This window comes from Aulonocara sp. 'chitande type north' Nkhata Bay, linkage group LG23, assembly GCF_057382095.1.
Source record: "Aulonocara sp. 'chitande type north' Nkhata Bay isolate Kocher_YH1m ecotype deep benthic linkage group LG23, A_spYH_male_GT1.1, whole genome shotgun sequence".
Classification (NCBI taxonomy): domain Eukaryota; kingdom Metazoa; phylum Chordata; class Actinopteri; order Cichliformes; family Cichlidae; genus Aulonocara; species Aulonocara sp. 'chitande type north' Nkhata Bay.
Genome location: NC_141365.1, coordinates 39,241,872 through 39,260,739, shown reverse-complemented (window position 1 = coordinate 39,260,739; position 18,868 = coordinate 39,241,872). Strand labels below are relative to the sequence as shown.

Below are 18,868 nucleotides of genomic sequence, written 5' to 3'. Positions count from 1 at the left end.
GTTTATTCTCATTATTCAAGCAAATATGAAGTTATTCTACAAACTCCTACACCGCTCATTATCCGTTACCTTTGACTCGAATGAACACACAGTGAAAGAATGAATAAATCGGGGTTAAACGAAATGGAGCAATCAGTGTGGGTGGTATAATTTTTTATATAATCTGTTGCGTGTTTTGTTGGCATGTAGTTGCACTTGTAGCGGTTACAGAAAACTAAAGGCACTTAGGGAGGGGAGGTTACTCATTCACTGACAGCCTCTGAGAAAACATCTGTGACTTTCAGGTCTCCATCATAGCAGAGGTGTGGTGACTGAGATGAAACAAATGCTAGCTTTGTCGTAAGAATTTTTGCTAAATGTTAAGCTTAAGGTACAATGAGCAGATGTTCGACGCTCTAGAGCACAATTAGCTAGTTTGTACATCAGCTAAGTTGCACTTTGCAACCTGTTCTGCAAGTCACGTGATGGCTAATGATGGCTCATCGCGTGATACAATAATTTTTTTTTTATCAGAGTTTTTCAAATTGACGGTATCATTGTTATGGAGACCAGCTAACAAAAAAAGAAAAAAAATATATGCTTTTTAAAAAATAAAATATGTTGCCATTACCTATAGGGTCTTTAAGCAATGCACAGGTTTTTTAGTGTAGGAAGTGTTTCAATTTCTATTTGTAGTCTGTCTATAGTTTGAGTGCTATTGACCAATCACATTTTAGCAGACTGTAAAAGACAAAAGGATTTATTAATTTAATTTGCTGTATATTTCGTGTAAAAACGACCACATTAGTGAACGTGCAGACAACCCATTGTCATGGCAACAAAATAGGCTTTGTAATTTTGAAGAAGTCATCCAAAGGTCAGATGGAAGAGATTTTAATCTGTACTGGTAAAACGAGTTTGAGCTGAGAGTCGAGCAGGTCCCTTGGAGGACCAGAAGGAAGTGAGTTTCTGTGGGTGTGTGCACTACCTAGAAATAATGTCCATTGTTGTGTGCAGAGGATGTCTCTGAGTGCCCCTTTTCCTTTCTTTCCCCTCGGCCTGTTGTTTTTGGTTGTCCTTCAGCTGCGAGAAGAGTTTGATCGTGGCATTGATGTGCAGCTAGACGAGGAGTACAGTGTTCACGATGTATCTGCTCTGCTGAAGGAGTTCCTAAGGGATTTGCCGGACCCTCTCCTAACCAAGGAGCTCTACACGGCCTTTATTAACACCACATGTAAGTGTCTTTTCGCACCCCTCCCACTTTCCCTTCTGTTGTCTCCTCATTCCTAACCTCCCGTTGACACCTTTTTTTCCTTGCGTACTGCAGTGTTGGACTCATATGAGCAGCAGAGTGTCGTTCAGCTGCTGATCTACCTTCTCCCAGCATGCAATAGTGACACACTTCACCGCCTGCTGGAGTTCCTGTCCACTGTGGCTGATCATGCCCATGACCAGCAAGATAAAGACGGGCAGGAGGTGAGCAACAGGCTGAAACATCCAAATGTAGAGCCTGTGGACGGTTTAATGGCATTTTGGTTCCACCTTATTGGGAAGAAATTACCAAAGAAGTCATAGGAAGCAGTTTGCGTGGGTGGATTCTGTACATATGTTCCAGAAACAGCACAAGCACTACAAAAACACTGATGTAAGATTACTAAATAGCTTAGTAGTGATTATAACATCCGGGGATAGTGTCAACCGTTGCATTTGCTCAAATTTTGCAATTTAGGCTGGGGACTGGACTGGGCCAACTACTCCAAGTTGAGGAAGTCTGCAAAAGTAAAAATTTCAGCATCTTTCTCCAGCACACTTGGCCAGTAAAGTTGCAGTGTACGTACGTCTGTTCAGACTTGATTGTTGGGAGAAAAAAGGTCGTCAAATAATTTTACCCTATTACACTTTTTGTGAACTTTCGGTACAAAATAGTTTCGGTACAAAATTTCACAGAAAAAGCAAAAAAGTAGAACCGATGCGCCACCGTGTCAAAAGGAGTTGAAGTGGTTAAGCATCTGACTGGGATGCCTCCTGGACACCTCCTATGCCAGGTGTTTTGGACATTTCATACTGGGATGAGGCCTTGGGAGAATTGTGCTAGAAACGTGTTGATGGTCACCAAAAGCACCTGGTTGAAGTGCAACTTGCTAAAAGACATTTTACAAAATATTAGTGGGGGGGTGAATTTGATCCTGTATGTATACCTTTGACCCTGTGTGGATTAGAGAAAATCCAAGATATATGTATAACAATCCCTCCTGGAAAAAGAACAGTTCAAAGAAATCATTAAAAGCCCCAAATTACCATGACATTCATGTCCATAATGATTGTATGGAAACTTCTGAAGACATCTGTGTATGTGCACTGAGAAAGAAAGTTTATTGTCTCTGGTGATGCATACTTTCATTATCTTTTGCAGGAGAATATTTGTTGCTGTGTTTACGTGTGAAAAAGTGCTTTTTTGGCACACACGTTCGCACAGATGGATTTTTGTTTTGTTGTCTCTGTGTGTCTATATACACAAGAGAATGAACCCAAACATCGATGCGTATGATTCCTCCTTCGTGGCTCTAGTATCTCTGTCCGCAACTCTGACAGGAAGTCGGATTGCTTCAAGCTCATCTAGGAAAATATCAGCACTCCTTGGCTGCTTTGTGGTTCTCGTCTCTGTGCTGGGACTGGGAGTGGAAAAGGGAGGAAACTCAACAAGAAATATTAAAAAAAAAAGGAAAAAAAGGAAAATTTGTTTTTTAAAAAGCTGTCAAAGCTTTAAATGACTTTTAATTTTAGATGTCGATTGTCCAAAAGTACATGCACTATTACACAACCCAGAGAAAGCCAGAGACAGCTGTCGTGCTCGCCTGCGCTTCGTGTTCAGAAACCCCCATGATGCTACTTTTCATCTATCTTCAGCTTAAAGTGACAAAAAGCAGAGGGGTGGGGGTTGATAAGAAACACAGCACAGAAGTTGGAAGGGAGATTTTCCAAAGGAATGGATGAGAGATGGTAATGTGAGAGGGAGGAGAAAGTGGGAGGAAGAACTCCCAAGTCTGTGTTATTACAGAAGATAATTTCTGCAGTTCTTTTGGAATTATTAAAAAAAAAAAAATCTCCTAATATGGAAGAGAAATGAGAAAATTGTCCCTGGTGTCTGTGATGCGGCCTTTGCCCTTTATCTGTTAAAAATTGTTTTTCTCTTTGAATTTCAAAACAAATGGAAAATGGATGGAAATTAAATATCACAAATATTGTAATCATACCTGCATTAATACACCAGGTAAAACACACACATATGCAAACACACAGACCCATCTACTGAAATATTCTAGCTAAAACTTGGGTTTGTCAGCACTTTTGATATGTGAGTGTTTGATGATATAAACTGGTTTGTTTAGCATTTGAATGGCGCGCAGCTTTTACGTCTACTTGAAGTAGATACATAGCCAAACGCCAGCACAGTAGTGGTGGGGACCCAGAGAAAAACCCAATAGACCGGAAAAACGGGCAGGAGACAAGAACACAAGGGGGAACACAAAGGAAACACATGGCATGCACGCATGGCGACTGTTGTTAAAGTAGCACATAACTCAACCCCTCGACCTCACCTCAACACCATTCCGAGTCTTCCGTGTTGTATTGAGTACAACTAATCATTAATCTTCTATGTAAACTTTGATGCTGTCCATTAAGTTGTTACTCTAATAAATAGGCATTCCGAATTTTTCTGTTATTTCTCACCCTTTGAAAAACAAAAATGTCTCTAGTTCATGAAATCGTATTTAAAATTTATTATTAAAAAAAAGACGGGTTCTGCTGGAAGTTTCTTCCTGGTAAAAGGGAGTTTTTCATTCCCACTGTCGCCAAGTGTTTGTTCAAAGGGGCTTGTTTGATAGTTGGAGTTTCTCTCTGTTGTTGTCGGGTCTTTACCTTACAGTATACAGCGCATAGGCAACTGTTACTGTGATTTGGCACTATATAAATATAATATAACTGAATTGTATTGAAAAAAATGTTTTTTTTTCATTAGTTTGGCCTACCATACGGTTGCAGTTCATTTAAATTAATAGTAAAAGACTGAGCCTGAGGAATTACTGAGTGAGCCATTATTAATAGGTTGGTACATTTGTGTCCCAGATCACAGGGAACAAGATGACAGCTTTAAACCTTGCCACCATCTTTGGTCCCAACCTCCTCCACAAGCAGAAGAGCACAGACAAGGAGTTCACTGTCCAGAGCTCAGCCAGGGCTGAGGAGAGCACGGCCGTCATCGCCGTGCTGGAAAAGATGATCGCCAGCTACCAAGCACTCTTCATGGTCAGTCGCTGAAGATTTCTAAAAATAAAATACTGTGCAAAAGTCTTGAGCAACCCTCCATTTCTTTTTATTTTGCTTCCAAGCCGCCAATCTTTGTTGTCATTTTTTTAAGTGGTCTTGAGCAATAGTTCCCTGAGTTTCATTTGGACTTCGGCTGCTTTTTCCACGCATTTTCAGTTCAGCCCTTGTACTTGACAATTTTCTCAAAAAATTTATTTTTTTGGTCTTTTAGCCTTTATTGGCTACAGATAATGTAGATAGACAGGAAAAGCGGGGAGAGAGAGAGGGGAAGACATGCAGCAAAGGGCCACGGGTCAGACTCAAACCCAGCCCTACTGCTCACCAACCATACGGTGTATGGTTGCCTGCTCTGTAGGTCCTGTGGATGTTATTCTAGAGCAGACAGAGGATAAAAGCCAGACTAGTGAAAGATAAGAGAAAAAAGCAGAGAAATAGAAAAAGAAAAGGGCGAGAAAAAGTTGAGGGTGAAGTAAACAGGGTGTCCAACTGCTGCTTCTGTTTAAAGGCACAATCATATGATACACAGCACCAAAAAGGCAAAACAGAGGGGGGTACACAAACAAATATACAATTTTGCTGTGTGTGTGTATGTGCGTGAGATAGAGAAAGAGGCTGTGAGTGTCTGTGTGTGAGTGTTTGTCACAGACCATGCTTGAAAAATGAGGGTGAGAGACTGCAATAATGCTACCCGACTTAGAGGCAGAGGCATATAGGGAAAGACCCAGGAGGCCCCAGCTGTCCACGGCACACAAGTGAACTGAAGATCCAGGGCCACACGTCCCGACAACAACAATGCATCCACCCCAGCCTAGAGAAGAGGGAGGCCCCAGACGAAGCTCTGGGGTGGGATGGAGGTGTCAGGGGACCAGAGGCAGCGAGCAGCCAACCCCGCCGGAGGCTGGCTCCCTCAGCACAAGCCGAAGATGGGGCCACAGACCCTGGAGAACCACCCAAACCCTGGCAGAGCCCCCACCACATGATGAAGAGGCCCAAGCCACCCTGGACCACAACCCCTCTTAAATGCCCAATCAGGCACCACAGATCCACCAAGTGCCTAATTTCTTTTGGGGGAGATCACATAAAAGGCAGTCAACATCTAAAGAAGAGCTTTGAATGTCCTTCAAAAAGCCTGGAGAACTCTTCCTGAAGACTACTGACGACTAGGGAGTTCATGCTGGTTGAAAAAAAAAAGGTGGTGGCCATTAGAAGAGAGGGGGTGGCTCAAGGCCCTAGCACAGGATAGGATGAAAATCTTCTCTGTTGTGTCTTGTGTGCTGATGAAAATGGAATTTGGCCTTTGGTAATGAGACAGACGAGAAGGAAAAGATGAGATAAAGTAAAAATTTAGAAAAACAAAAAAGCAAAAAAACAAATATGTAGACGAATCAAAAACATCTTAAAGTTTTCATCCAGATACTTGAACCTGTTTTTCCAAAATAAAAGCCGAACATTCATGCATTAAATCTTTTATTTGCTGTCAGAAGAGGTCACAGTATTACACAGATTACTGCCTCATCAGTTGCTTTTGTTCTTTTCTGTCCCTCAAACGGGAAAACAGTTTGGGTCATTTCAGGTCCGCAACTTTGAAACTCTAATGTTTCGTAATCTGCCACGGAGGCTTACATTCCTGCAGTAAGCCAATGAAGAGCCATTAATCGCATAAAGTGAATTGGGACTGACTTGCGCGTCTTAGAGAGTAAAAACAGATTTGTAGGCAGCTCAAGTTCTATGAATGACATCTGCAAGTTGTTTTGTAACCTGCTTATGTCTGAATTTGTTAGTGAGCGACATTTACTTTCAAAGCATTTCAGGATGGGAGTCATTTGCAGACATTAGGTTTTTGGACGGTGCTCTTCATCTTAATCCGCATGTCTGATAAGCATAAAAATCAGCTAATTAGAAGATCAGATTAAGAAGTCCACTGGAAATGAAGGTAACAAGGCACATCATTAACTTATTATCGTTTCTTCCCATCATACTGAGGCAAGGAAAAGGGAAAAATAAAGTTTTCATTACTAGAAATCCAGTACATTTTGATATCCTTGCAGTAGAAAGGACTACAAGGATCTGACCATTCTTTAGAAGATAAATGCAGCATCGGTGGGTGGATGTTAAGTATTCAGTTATTTTGCTTACGTTGTTTTATGTAGGTTCCTCCTGATCTGCAAAACGAAGTTTTAATGAGCCTTTTGGAGACCGATCCAGATGTGGTCGACTACCTTCTGAGGAGAAAAGCATCTCAGTGAGTTACACCTATAGAGCGCTTAGTCTTGTGTTTCCCTTTCCTTCAATCTCCGACTATTTGAACCCATTTAAATTATTTTTTTCCTCCCGCAGGAGTCCGGACCTGTTACAGCCAGAGGAGCCCTTCGTCCTGAGCGAGCGGCATTCGTCCAGCGACTCCAACAAGGCGTCGAGTGGTGAAGTGTCCCCTTATGATAACAACTCCCCGGTCCTGAGTGAGCGCAGAGGGGAACCAGGGAGCCCGGCCAGTGAGCAGCTCTACCGCGTCCCAGAACAGTACTCTCTAGTGGGGCAGAGCGGAGCTGTCACTTGGGGTTATAAAGGTGAGAGATGCACAATGTCTGGTATTTACAGAGATAGGTGATTAGCACGTGTTATCACACTTTGGCCTTTCTTCTTGGGTATCAGCAACATGTCTCATAATAAATGCTCTGTATAACTCAGAAGTGGCAGGAATTTGACCTCTCTTGTGCCTTTTTCAGAAGAACATGCTAACATTTGGGGCACATGGCACAGTACTCTGAAATCGGCACTCAAGAATCAAACATATACAGGTAAACAATTTTCAAGTCAGTCCATGCCCGCTGCAAATTTTGTTTCAAGTGGCTAATGAGCCAGAGCGCTATGCGCTTGAGACATGGTGTTAGTTATTAACCATGACAGGAACAGATCTGAAGCACGTAGCACATTCTATATTATTAAATTGGCCACTTTTTGCAGACCGTTTGTTTTATCTGTGTAGCCAGGCAGCACATACGATCCTGGTTAAAAGCTAATTAACCATTGACTGTATAAAAGGATTGCTAGAGTCTCTGTGATGATACCTATTCGTTTGTGGGCTGGCATTTTGAAACACTGGGTTTATCACTGTACTGTACCCAAACTAGCCAAATTTGGAGTTAGCTAATCCTTGGATGCTTGCGTAGCAACCTACATCCACAAACTACATGTACCTTGATACATTTTTAGCTTTAATAGAGAAAGAAAGGTGGTGGCATTAAGTTTTACCCAGACTGGAAGAGTAAGAGTAGTCATAGCTTTCTATTGACTTGTTTAGGTTAAAGATACCTCATGTGCTAGCCAAAAACAAAAACAAAAACAATACCTAAAAGTCATAAGATGCCGGAAGCAGGAAGAACGGCAAAACTGGGGACTCTAACTTTTGAATTCTACACTTTCTATACTTTTTGATATTTAATAATAATAGGTCAAATATTCAGTTGTCATTTTCAAGTTACTATGTTTTTATAGGTTTAGCTGACGTTTAGCTTTTGACCGTGTTGGCAAGTACCTTAGGTAAAGGCAGCAACTTTTTTAACACCTAAAATTCAGTAAAGTAAAGGCATTTTTTTTAGCATGTCAGCCCCTAGTTATAGGGCTGAGTGGCTTTTTCTCTTTCAGTGGGCATGGTTTTCAAAGTATGACACATTATACTCCCCATCCCCCGATTCAGTTGTGATAAACTTAAAATAAGCTACAGAAACCAGAAACGTTTTTGCATAAGGCTGTACTTTCACAACCATGTTTCATCACAAAACCAGTGCTTTTAAGGCTTTGTTCTGTATTTACTGATGACTCATCATGGATACACGTTAAGTTACGAATGGGTAACGTACACTGAATGTGGCACATGAAAAAACTGCAAATCGTGAACATAACATTGCATTTGCAGGGGGATGCCGCATATGAGAATAATACTAAATAATAAAGGCTTTTAGAACCTTATAGATGTTATTACTTACTGTATGTGTGTATATGTGGTTTTGTTAAGATTAAGGAGGAGATAGGACACATGCAGACATATGTACATAAATGTGTATGTATATGTATATTCATACATATACAGATGATGATTATAATAAGATGACTGAGAATTCTAGTGATTCAATCTACCAAAAATAGGTTTATGTAGTAAATTAGTATTTGGTTTATTATCAATAACATAAAAATTAATTATTAATAAAAGCCTTTCTTACATTTCTTTGTACAATTTTATATCAGTCACTAAATGGAGATGTGTGTCTCCCTCAATATTCGTTGACAATCTTACTGATGAAGTGATGCTGTCTTCTTAGGTTCCCATAGCAACATGTCAGAAGGAAGCTCCCGCAGCTCACAGGAAGGTCTAGATGGACTCCATAGTGATAGCAGGCATCAGACAGCAGTACAACGGACTCAGACAACGCCTGACATCTCCGAGTGCAGACTCCACCCACCGGTCACCAGAGTGTGCACCAACCCTCATGCGGACAAGGGGCGACCACGCCTGCAGCTAAACATCAACCCTTCTGTGACTTCGCAAAGGGGACATGGAGTTAACTCGACCCTCAGACCTCAAGCCGGAGTAAACACCGGAGAAGGCGGCCCCCTCGATGGACGCTCTCCTCCCCCTTATAATGCGCACCATCGACTGGCTAGCTCACAAAGTACCCCTCAGCTTGCGACGGCTCAGCAGCCACACGGGAGGTCGAGCGCAGGACAGAGCAACTCGGCTTCAACAACAGAAGTCCCAGTGGTCGCACAGAGTCCAGAGTGGCAGGAGTGGCAGAGGGACCGGTGGCAGATATGGCAACTGCTATCCTCGGACAATGCTGACGCACTGCCAGAAACTCTGGTGTGATTTCAGACAATGTACTCTGTCTCAGCCTCTTCTGGCCAATCAAAGACAAGATCAAACCCCTCCAATGACAATCACTCCTTATCCCTATCCTTTCCCTTTTTATTTCTGCTGCCCTCTCATCCATTCACTCACTGATTTCCTGCTTTCTATGAACATCATGTGCTGTCCTGCAACTTAGCGCCGTGGCGTTGTTGTTTACGTGTGCAGCTGTTGCCTCCAACAGACTTTTACATCCAGGAGCCACTAGTATTTGTTGATCTGTTCGGATGTTAAAAAAGTTGCTCAATTTCCTGGCCCATATATTATGTCAACATTTAGTTAGGAGCATTTTTTAAAAATGCCTACCCGAAATACCTCAAAAAATCCGTTCAGAATATTTTCAGATTTTCTATTTTTGAGCGACATCAGTCTTCATATCTCAATATTAGGAAAACATTTTTTAAGTTTTTTACATTTTAATTTCATCATTTTTACATTGGTCACCACACACTAAGATGTACGCGTTAGTAACTGCTGCTAATTACAGACTTGTTGTGTGTATACTAATGATGTAATTCAGCGGCATCTTTCTGAAAAGATCAAATGTTGAGTTGCTTTTTGATGTCAGATTACCTTTGACTGTATATATATGTACATGAATACACAAATTGTTGACATACGTGCTTAAATATTATATGTAAAGTGTATAATTTGCCTAAAAGTATCTACCTAAATGTAAGCCAGCCCCTTAATCGGCAGTCCAGATGTTGGTGTTTGTCAGACTGCTGTTTCTGTCTTTGATATTGAATGTAAAATGCTTCACTTGCAGTAAGACGCTTAAACCTAATTATGAAGCAATCTGCTGTAAGTTTGCTTGTGCTCTCGCCACCTGCTGCACTGCAGAAACAATGTGCCAAAGTATCTCTCTCTCTTTTTAAACTAAAGGATCATTGTTGTTCAGTTGTGTTGATTCCATCCATTTGGTTAATTTTTGTAAGACTCAAGAGTTAAGTTACTGGCATTTTTATCAAGAATTTCATATTTTAGCACAAAGCATAAACTGTAAATAATAGATGGAAGTAACCACTAGCTCTGAAATCCTCCAGGTTAGCATTTTTGCCAAAACTGGACATTATGAATAAAGATTGGATCTGACTGAAACTGAGGGAAACCACACGCTCACTGAGGTGTTATCGTTACTGACAGGTCATCAGAAAAGGGACAGGGCATTCTCACTGGCTGACTCTAGTAAGTACCATAATTAATAAACTGGGCATCGTGTTTCATTAAGAATGACTTGAAACTAGCAAATGAGCCCATAAACTAGAAAAGTGTTTACCGAGCCCACAGATCAAATGAGCCGAAGGGTGTTTTCCCCACTGACTTCCATACAGTTTTAAATTATTTTGAATCCAGCACTATCGCCCCCTGTTGGCCATTAAAATGAAACTTGTGCATATATTTCAGAAGCTTTCATAAAAGTCTACGGTACTGAAACAGGAATTCGTTGTCATATATCCATTCCTAAAACTGCTAAATTAGAATTATGTATTAATGAACATTTAAACCTTTTTGTGGATATTTATTACATTTCTCACTGATACAAAAACTGTGCACGTCAGTCAGAGCTTTCTGAGAATTTCTTAGTCATGTAGAATCAGAAGGTTGAATCTGGAAGTGTTGAAATTTGCCATCATTACAAATGTTTTACAGAGCAGATGTTGTCTTTTTATTCTCCAAAATTTTCTTAAAACTTAAAATTTATTGTATTATTTGATTTGAATTTCTGCTGAAAGTGTTGCTTAGATCATAACATGATCAAAAAGTCATTGGTGCAAGCTGGATATCCCAGCTAGGTATAAACTAATTTCCCGTCTACTAGCAATGATGTGTTTTTCCAGGAATCCTAAAAAGAAATTATGATGCTTTTGTGATCCAAGTGTTATGCTGGGGGAAAAAAAGCTTTCATGTGATGTTTTCTCACTTCTGTGTGGCACTGCTGTTGCTAATTAAGGTTGAAGGCAACTTTATGAATATCTGTTTTTATAATAATCTACACCCACAGCCAACCTGCCCAACTCTTCTCAAATGTCGTAGTCAAGTGGGTATTTGCTGGCAAATATTTCACATTTTCTCATCTTAAGGTGTAATATTTGCTTATATGGAGCCACTTCAGCATTAAATAGGAAGATGGACTATGAATCATCATCACATTTTATTTTCTTAAACATTGACAAGTCAATGGGAACAAGCCTCTCACACGTGCAAGAAATGCACGGATTGTGGAAAGGCCTATGGCGCCATCTGTTGATAGACTCTGTACGTTAGCCTGTTGCTGCTCTTACACTTCACAATATCCATGGGAATCCATCTGTCCATCTGTACTCAGTTTAAAATCAAAGCTTGTGATTATATTTTTGTGAAAACATGCAAATCTATGTCAGGAAATAAATGTGCCATAGGTCTTGCTTTTTAAAGCTGTTTCTCCATGCAGTGCTTAAGGTTCATTGTGAATCTTCTGTATTATTTTATTTTCTCTTGAGTGTTGTAATATCAAAATACAATATAACAAGTTTTATTCAGAAAAGAGGCAGTTCTTCAGTAACCACCATGGTCTTGGCTTTCCCCAGATCGAGATGTTTGTCTTGTCGATGTCACGTTGTAACTCCAAGAAACGTTGTGCTGTTGTGTTCTGTTTTTATATTTTGGTGGGGTTTACTGGGTCCAAGTTGTAATGGAATGTCTGGTATTTGCTTTTTGTACTGCGAGTCCTCATCAGTATGCTACAATGGAATTAAATATGACAAAGTTTACAACTGCTGTGCATTTCTATTATATAGCATGCTGTGGTGTAGCATGTTGTTATCCACGATAGTGTTGTTCAGTTGCTTGCTTCTATCATGGAACAGTATTTTTTTAATAGTATTTTACAATCTAGTCTTTTACACAGATATACGCACACAGTGTAATATTTTATGGAAAAGGTGGTAAATGGCCTGTATTTGTATAGCGCTTTACTAGTCCCAAAGGACCCCAAAGCGCTTTACACATTCAGTCATCCACCCATTCACACACACATTCACACACTGGTGATGGCAAGATACATTGCAGTCACAGCCACCCTGACAGAGGCGCACTGACAGAGGCGAGGCTGCTGGACACTGGCCCCACCGGGCCCTCTGACCACCACCAGTAGGCAGTGGGTGAAGTGTCTTGCCCAAGGACACAACGACCGAGACTGTCCGAGCCGGGGCTCGAACCAGCAACCTTCCGATTACAAGACGAACTGCCGACTCTTGAGTCAATACAAAGCTAATCATAATAAGTGTTGTTTTATGTTATATTGTTTTTATTTTACTTAATTTTTTGTAGAAACTATAACATTCTGTTTGTATATGTGTGTTTTTTTTGCTGCTGATACAACCAAATTCCCCCTTGTGGGACAATTAAAGGATTATTCTATTCTATTCTAACAACCAATTGCACACAAAAATGCGAGCTTTACAGATATATTAATAATGCCCAACATACTATTTTCTATACCTGTATAAGCATTTAAAATGGCCAGTAAATGAAAAAATTTAAATCAAAGAAAAAATAAAAGGCAGCAGAGACATGCTTCAACCATGTTATGAGTGTTGATGCTGCAGAGGTTGACCACTAGAAGGCACGTATGTCATAGCAGGTCTCGCTACCATTTTGTTAACCTTCCCTTTCACTCTTGCTGCCAGCCTTTTCTCACAAATCACCCTGACGCTTGTGTTCACCCACTCATATGTTCTCTGCACTCTCTTCTTCTTCACCCCACTGTTCATTGAATTATCAGCTTTGTCCCTCTGTGGTTACTACAGCTTTCCTTTTCACCCTTGTTCTTGGAAATAGGCACCAGCACACTTCTCCATTCCTCAGGCATCCTTTCATTCTGCAAAATTGTGTTTAGCAGTCTGGACAAAAGATCTCCAGTAGCCATGATAAATTTGGTTTCCCTACTGTAAAATAATGCAGTGTTATCTATGGTCAGAACAGGCAGTAGTCACTGTTAAATGTTTCAATGTCTTTAGTAAATCGCAAGTAGGCCTATAGGGTAACTTACTTTGGTTGACTGGAGACAGCAATAGTCTATCACTATTCTTTGGTACACGGTGTACAATGTGGCACTGAATAAAAGTATTCAAATCTACAATAGTTTCATGATTTATTAGATTAATGCTCTTTTCTGCTCAGTGTTTTTAAGTTTGGTGTGTGCCAGATAATACGATCATATCTTTCTTGAATGTTCACAGTGTTCAAAGTCTTATTGACTTACTTAGAGCATTATTTCACTGTTTCATTTCATCTGTGGACTCACATGCAAATGTGGACCTGGCTATTGAGAGAAAGTTAGCAGTCTGTGTTAATGATGCTGTTCTTCATTTTTCCCCATTAAAGTGAGTGTTGGTGATTTTCAGTCATTGAAACAGCTGCCAATTATCTTCAGTTGGCAGAACAAATAGAAATCATTATTTTTTAGCTTTCTAGGTTGCAATTAAGAGAAGTTCACTGAGTGTTTTGAGTCTTTGATTTGAATCTCTTATTTTCTTTTCCTCATTATCCAGCAGATACTGCATAATTGCAGCCATATGGTTATATTTTCTATAGAAAGGGTACCTAACACCATTTTTAAGGCATAGTTAAGTACTTCTTGGTAATGTGTGGATTACAGTGTAATTTACAGTGGTCCATTCAAAGATTAGCTGAACTCCATTATGACTCTATTAACGCAAAGTGCACTTAGTAATCAGGTTTGCTTTCATGAAAGATAAATGGAAGCTTACGTTAAAAATTTTTTATTGCGTGTCTTCTTAATTTGGAGAAATTTAAAACTTTATGAAGTGAAATTTAATTTACTTTGTAAAAGTGAGAAGAAAATTTTAATGTTGGGAATCTGAGTTTAAAAAAAAAATACATGCACAAAGAACATGATTATGGAGGAGGTCAAAGCAGCAGGCGGTGTAGATTGTTAGGTGCTGAAAGATAAAAGGTGGAGAGGGAGCCATGTAAACTCCTCAACCAGCCAGCAGAACATTAACAAAATGAACATGAGCCAGGAAGTCTGAGAGAAAGCTGTCACACACAGCTCTCATTTGACATCTGTGCTTCTTGTTTTAGATGCAAGAACAAACAAAAGAAAAAAAAAAGAAGAAAAAACTCTGAGTCACTCGACTGTAAATGTCAGACTGAGGCGCACGCGGGCACTTTCACAGTCTCACCTTCAAAAACTTATTACACTTAGAAAAAAAATACATGCCTGTGAGTGAAGTGCTGCGTCAAGAGAGGTGGTGGTCTGCAGAGCAATGAAGTGAGTCATCTCTCAAAACGCACAGAGTATAATGGAGCCAGTCGAAGTCTGTGGCAAGACACCCGGGCGCTCTGTTGAAATCCTGGTGTAAATATGACAATAAGCGATCAGATTCAAGTGTTTTTGGCTCAGCATTCATTTGAAATTCTGTGGCTTTCGGTAGCTTTGTCCCACGAATCACCAAAAACATCAAGCATGGGAAAATGATTTCACTGCCCCGCATGGGAACTTCTGAAACTTCAAACTGAGGCTTTTTGTTGTTTTTTTGTATTCCATCACTGCCCAAAATACCATTAACAGATTTTTTTTCTGCTTTTATTTTCTTAGTCAAAAAATGAGCAAGTGTGTGCAAGTGGTTGATGTAGTTTCCCAATATTGCCACTAGAGATCAGCCAAGAGCCTCAAATAGATAAAACATCTTTTTTTCGGGTTATGTGGTCTGCTTTTCCTTCATTGCATATCATGAAAACCTCAAGTAAGAATAACAGGATTCAAGCTAGTCGCAGGTGGTGACCATTTATACCTTGTCACAAATTGCAAAGTAAAAGGCAAAAAAAATGTGAGAATAGATGTGTGATGGAAAGAGAAAGTAGAGAAGGGAGAGTTTTCCTCTCCCCTGCCTGATAGAATATTAAATCACCTAACACACCCACAGAGAAGTCAGATTAACTGATAGAAGAACATTAGACTCATTGAAAGAAGTAATGGATGAGCATCTAGGTGTTTAACTAAGTGTGCAAGGGGACACAGACTTGGAGAATGCCTGTAACCGACAGGTGGCCACGAGCCAGCATTTGAAATGGAGACAGACTCAAGAAATAATGAAAATAAGTCACCGTCTCATTAGTGATTCATCCAAAGATCTGCAGTGCCCACTTTTCATTGATCCTTGACTCTATTTTACTTTCTCGCAGATTATCAGAAGTTCTGATCAACTCTGACAGAGTCTGGAAACTTTGGAAAGTAATTGGATCTCAGTTCACAATCAGATATTCACTTTTAAGTCCCCAACAACAGCAGCAATCTGAGAACCTTTTTCTTTGTTGCATTCTTCATTTTGTCAGCTACATTTTTTCTGCTTAGCTCTCCTGCTATTTATCAGAGAAACTGCACCCTCATTCCAGCACCCCAGTTGTTCACAACACAACTGAGAGCTTTTGTTGTGGACTGCGTCCTTGTGATGCTTTGAATGAGAAAGTCATGTTCTGCTCAAGGAGCCTGTGATTAATTGCAATCACTTAAGGAGCCCAGAAGCAGTTTGTCTCAGATACTGTACTCCTAGTGTGCTTCTTTCTGTTTCCCTTTTGTCCCCTTATTGTCAGTTTCTGGAAGGGAGCCGGATTTTAAATAGAATTTTGTGGAGCATGACAACAAAACAAAGCTGCTTTATTTCAGCAGCTAATGACTTGGCCCCGAGTAACGTTCTCCAGTTGGCCAAGCTAAAAAACAATTTGCCAGAAAAGTACACATGCACAAATAGGTATGCATGAACTCATCCACACAGAGACACTTGTAATCGCCAGTACAAGGGTTCAGCCCCACTCTTGCAGGGGATTCATGCGTGCCCCAAACAAAAATGTGCATTTCGCTTTGTTTTGTCATGTTTCCAAAGGCCGTGCAAGGGAGGTCACTTTTTTTTGGAACGCAACAGTTTAAGAACTACATTTCTTTTGCCTATGTTTGCAGAAATACATGATGTAAAGTAAGCAACACACGCATAGACACATGGAAATCCTGAAAGGAATTTGTACCCACAAGGTCCTAATTAGCAGGCACAGTCGGTCCATTCTCATGTGCCGCTTCACAAGGTCCAAAAAAAAAATGGCCTGCAGATAGAAATGTTAGAAAATGTACAAAACAGGATGCCTGACCTTATTTAACCCACTGTTATTTGACCAAACTCCTGTCTACAGAGACATAAAAGGGTAAGATAGAGGTGGAGGTGGATTGTAAAGTGGCTTACAGATAAACAGCAAATGCAAGGAGGATAAATGGTGACTTGAATAGCCTCATATGAGATTTACTAGTTGGATGTCTACAAGGGAAATAGCTAAACAACCTTCGGTCTATATAGGCTTGAATGAAGACTGGCTGATCCACTTTGTGGCCTATGTGAACTAACACCATGCTCATCTTCATTCTCTCAGATGCACAAAGTTCCAAATACTGAAATAAGCCTAATGAAATACAAGTTTAGGTTTTTAGGGCATTAGATACTTACATAGAAACTTCACTGTCTTGTCAAGTCAAAATCTGTCTTTCCTTCACACACTGTGGTTCAAGAGAAAGTTACAAATGCGTTCAAGATCGCGCAATGAAATGTTAAAAGCCAAAACACTAACATGCTGAAATGCTCTAAGAACTAGAAACTTCAAAGACCATCTTAGAATCATTATCCTGTCAGTTCTGTTGAACCAAGGATGCAATCTTGTTTTTTTGGTGAAGACATGATACTTAAAAAATGGTCATAAGTACACAAAAAAATTCCTTACCTTATAAACATGAAGTAATAATTTTGATTAAAATGCAAGTGAAATATCTCAAATCAAATATATTATATACATATAACAGAGAACCAGAGGCAGAGAAAACAGCAGCAGGACTCCTTGCTTACAGTCTGTGACAAAGACACAGCATGAAAAGTGGGTTGCAAAGTGGCTTGCAGTCCACAACAACTGCAGAAAGGCTAAAGCGGCTTAAATAGCATGTCTTGTATTAGATTTGCCAATTGGATGTGTAGAAGGCTATCAGCTGGTCCATCACCTGATATCTTTCCCTAACAAAGACGTAATTTAACGTGTTATTTTGAGTGGCACAGTGGTCAGGGTACCAGAAAAAAAACTTAATGTAAAATATGGTGCCTGTGCTCGTGATAATAAAGGTAATGAAGGTGTGGCACAGAGGTCTTGACTTGTTAAATTCATTACTAGCTTTAATGATTTCAAAGGATTTTCTCAAAACAGTTAAATACATAATTGTGCAAACCTAATGTAGCGATTTAAATTCCTGCATCTTTACACAAACCCATGAATTTGTTTTTTGCCTGCAGACTGATTTTCAACCAAATGTTACAAAACTTTGTAACCTAATCTTGTTGTCGTGCTGGAACCAGACACATACCCTCACTGGCTGACATGAGTATCAGTTTGTTTGGTTGCAGCAAAACCAAGCTAGAACATTATAATTAATTTTCTGAAAAGTGAAGAGTCCCTGGGTGAACTCTGTGTGCAAAAAACAGTGAAAAGTTGCTGCCACAGATGGAGAGCAGCTCCTAGAGCCACGAGATATGATCTATGGATGGCAACATTCAAATGGCTGTTTGCTCTGTACCGAGAGCGCAGATGAGTCAAAAGAACCGTGAAAACAACAAAACACAGAAAATGTCACAGCTGCTTGAAGAATAAAGCACAACATCATTTGTGTAATTTTTTGTCCAGGTTTTCCAGTGTGATTCTGGGCTCATGCGCTAGACATGGTTTATTTGTAGCAATGTGCATTCATGAGTGTGACTTGACTACTGTAGCCATGTCATGGGAGGCTGCTGTGCAACCAACCATCATACATACACTAATCTGAATCAGGAATGTGGAAGGCACAGCAGTGCTGAAAATATGTTCACACTAAAATAGAGTATGTATGAAATTTTATCGATTTGAGGTTTTTGTCTATTATTTGTCAGTTTAATTGTCTACATTAAACCAACACATTAAGGTAGTCTAAGTAAATGCAGACATAAAGATTGTGGGTTTTCCAAAAATATATTGTTCGCAAGTAAATTACAGGGACAGGATTTGGGTTTGTGGCTTTGAAATCCAGTTGCCAGCACCTGTTGAAAGGGAGACAAACTAAAATCCTGCTACAGGAATATGCAGAGGAAACACATTCCTCTAAAAGTAACCAGTGGTCACTCAAGGCCTCTCTGGCTTTTTACTAGTGCTATTCTCGTGCAAGATGTCTTTAAGCTAAGTTTTTAAAAACTCACTGTCTGCACTACAACCAATGGCCTCACATTAACCTGGAGATGAATATTTGAAGATTTCAGAAAAGAATCACTCCCAGGACGTCAAAGATTTCATGTTGATATTACGCTTAGGATTTGGACTTTTTCACAGTGAGTAATCCAAACCAAGCATTGACATAATAATAACTAACCCTGTGTTGGACGTGTGTGTGGATGGGCTCATTTCAGATGTTCCCTTGGTTGGAGTTTGGTCTATTTTGGGCATGTCCTTTGTGCCATAGGATGTCCATTGATGTCTGTCGATTGGGAACCCTCAACAATAACTTTTATTGAGGAAAAAACTGAATCCTTATCCTCCATCTTCCCTGTACTAATTCGTTTATATTAGCCTAACCATAGCGTTGTAGTTAGCACATTG

General features: G+C 40.0%; 1 protein-coding gene across 3 annotated transcripts in view; it reads left to right on the top strand.

The window, feature by feature from the left end:
- The window catches only part of LOC147302389 (rho GTPase-activating protein 6-like), a 136,499-nt gene extending 123,266 nt beyond the window's left edge, over nucleotides 1-13,233 (top strand). For 2 of the 3 annotated variants that reach the window (XM_086283212.1, XM_086283214.1), the window contains exons 8-14: nucleotides 1,063-1,213; nucleotides 1,307-1,455; nucleotides 4,108-4,287; nucleotides 6,459-6,550; nucleotides 6,646-6,875; nucleotides 7,035-7,106; nucleotides 8,628-13,233. In XM_086283212.1, coding sequence (XP_086139338.1) covers nucleotides 1,063-1,213; nucleotides 1,307-1,455; nucleotides 4,108-4,287; nucleotides 6,459-6,550; nucleotides 6,646-6,875; nucleotides 7,035-7,106; nucleotides 8,628-9,172 — 1,419 coding nt within the window. In that variant the 3' untranslated portion in view covers nucleotides 9,173-13,233. The remainder of the gene's footprint in view (nucleotides 1-1,062; nucleotides 1,214-1,306; nucleotides 1,456-4,107; nucleotides 4,288-6,458; nucleotides 6,551-6,645; nucleotides 6,876-7,034; nucleotides 7,107-8,627) is intronic. The other variant, XM_086283213.1, reaches the window with a different exon arrangement.
- Nucleotides 13,234-18,868: the final 5,635 nt, after the last annotated feature.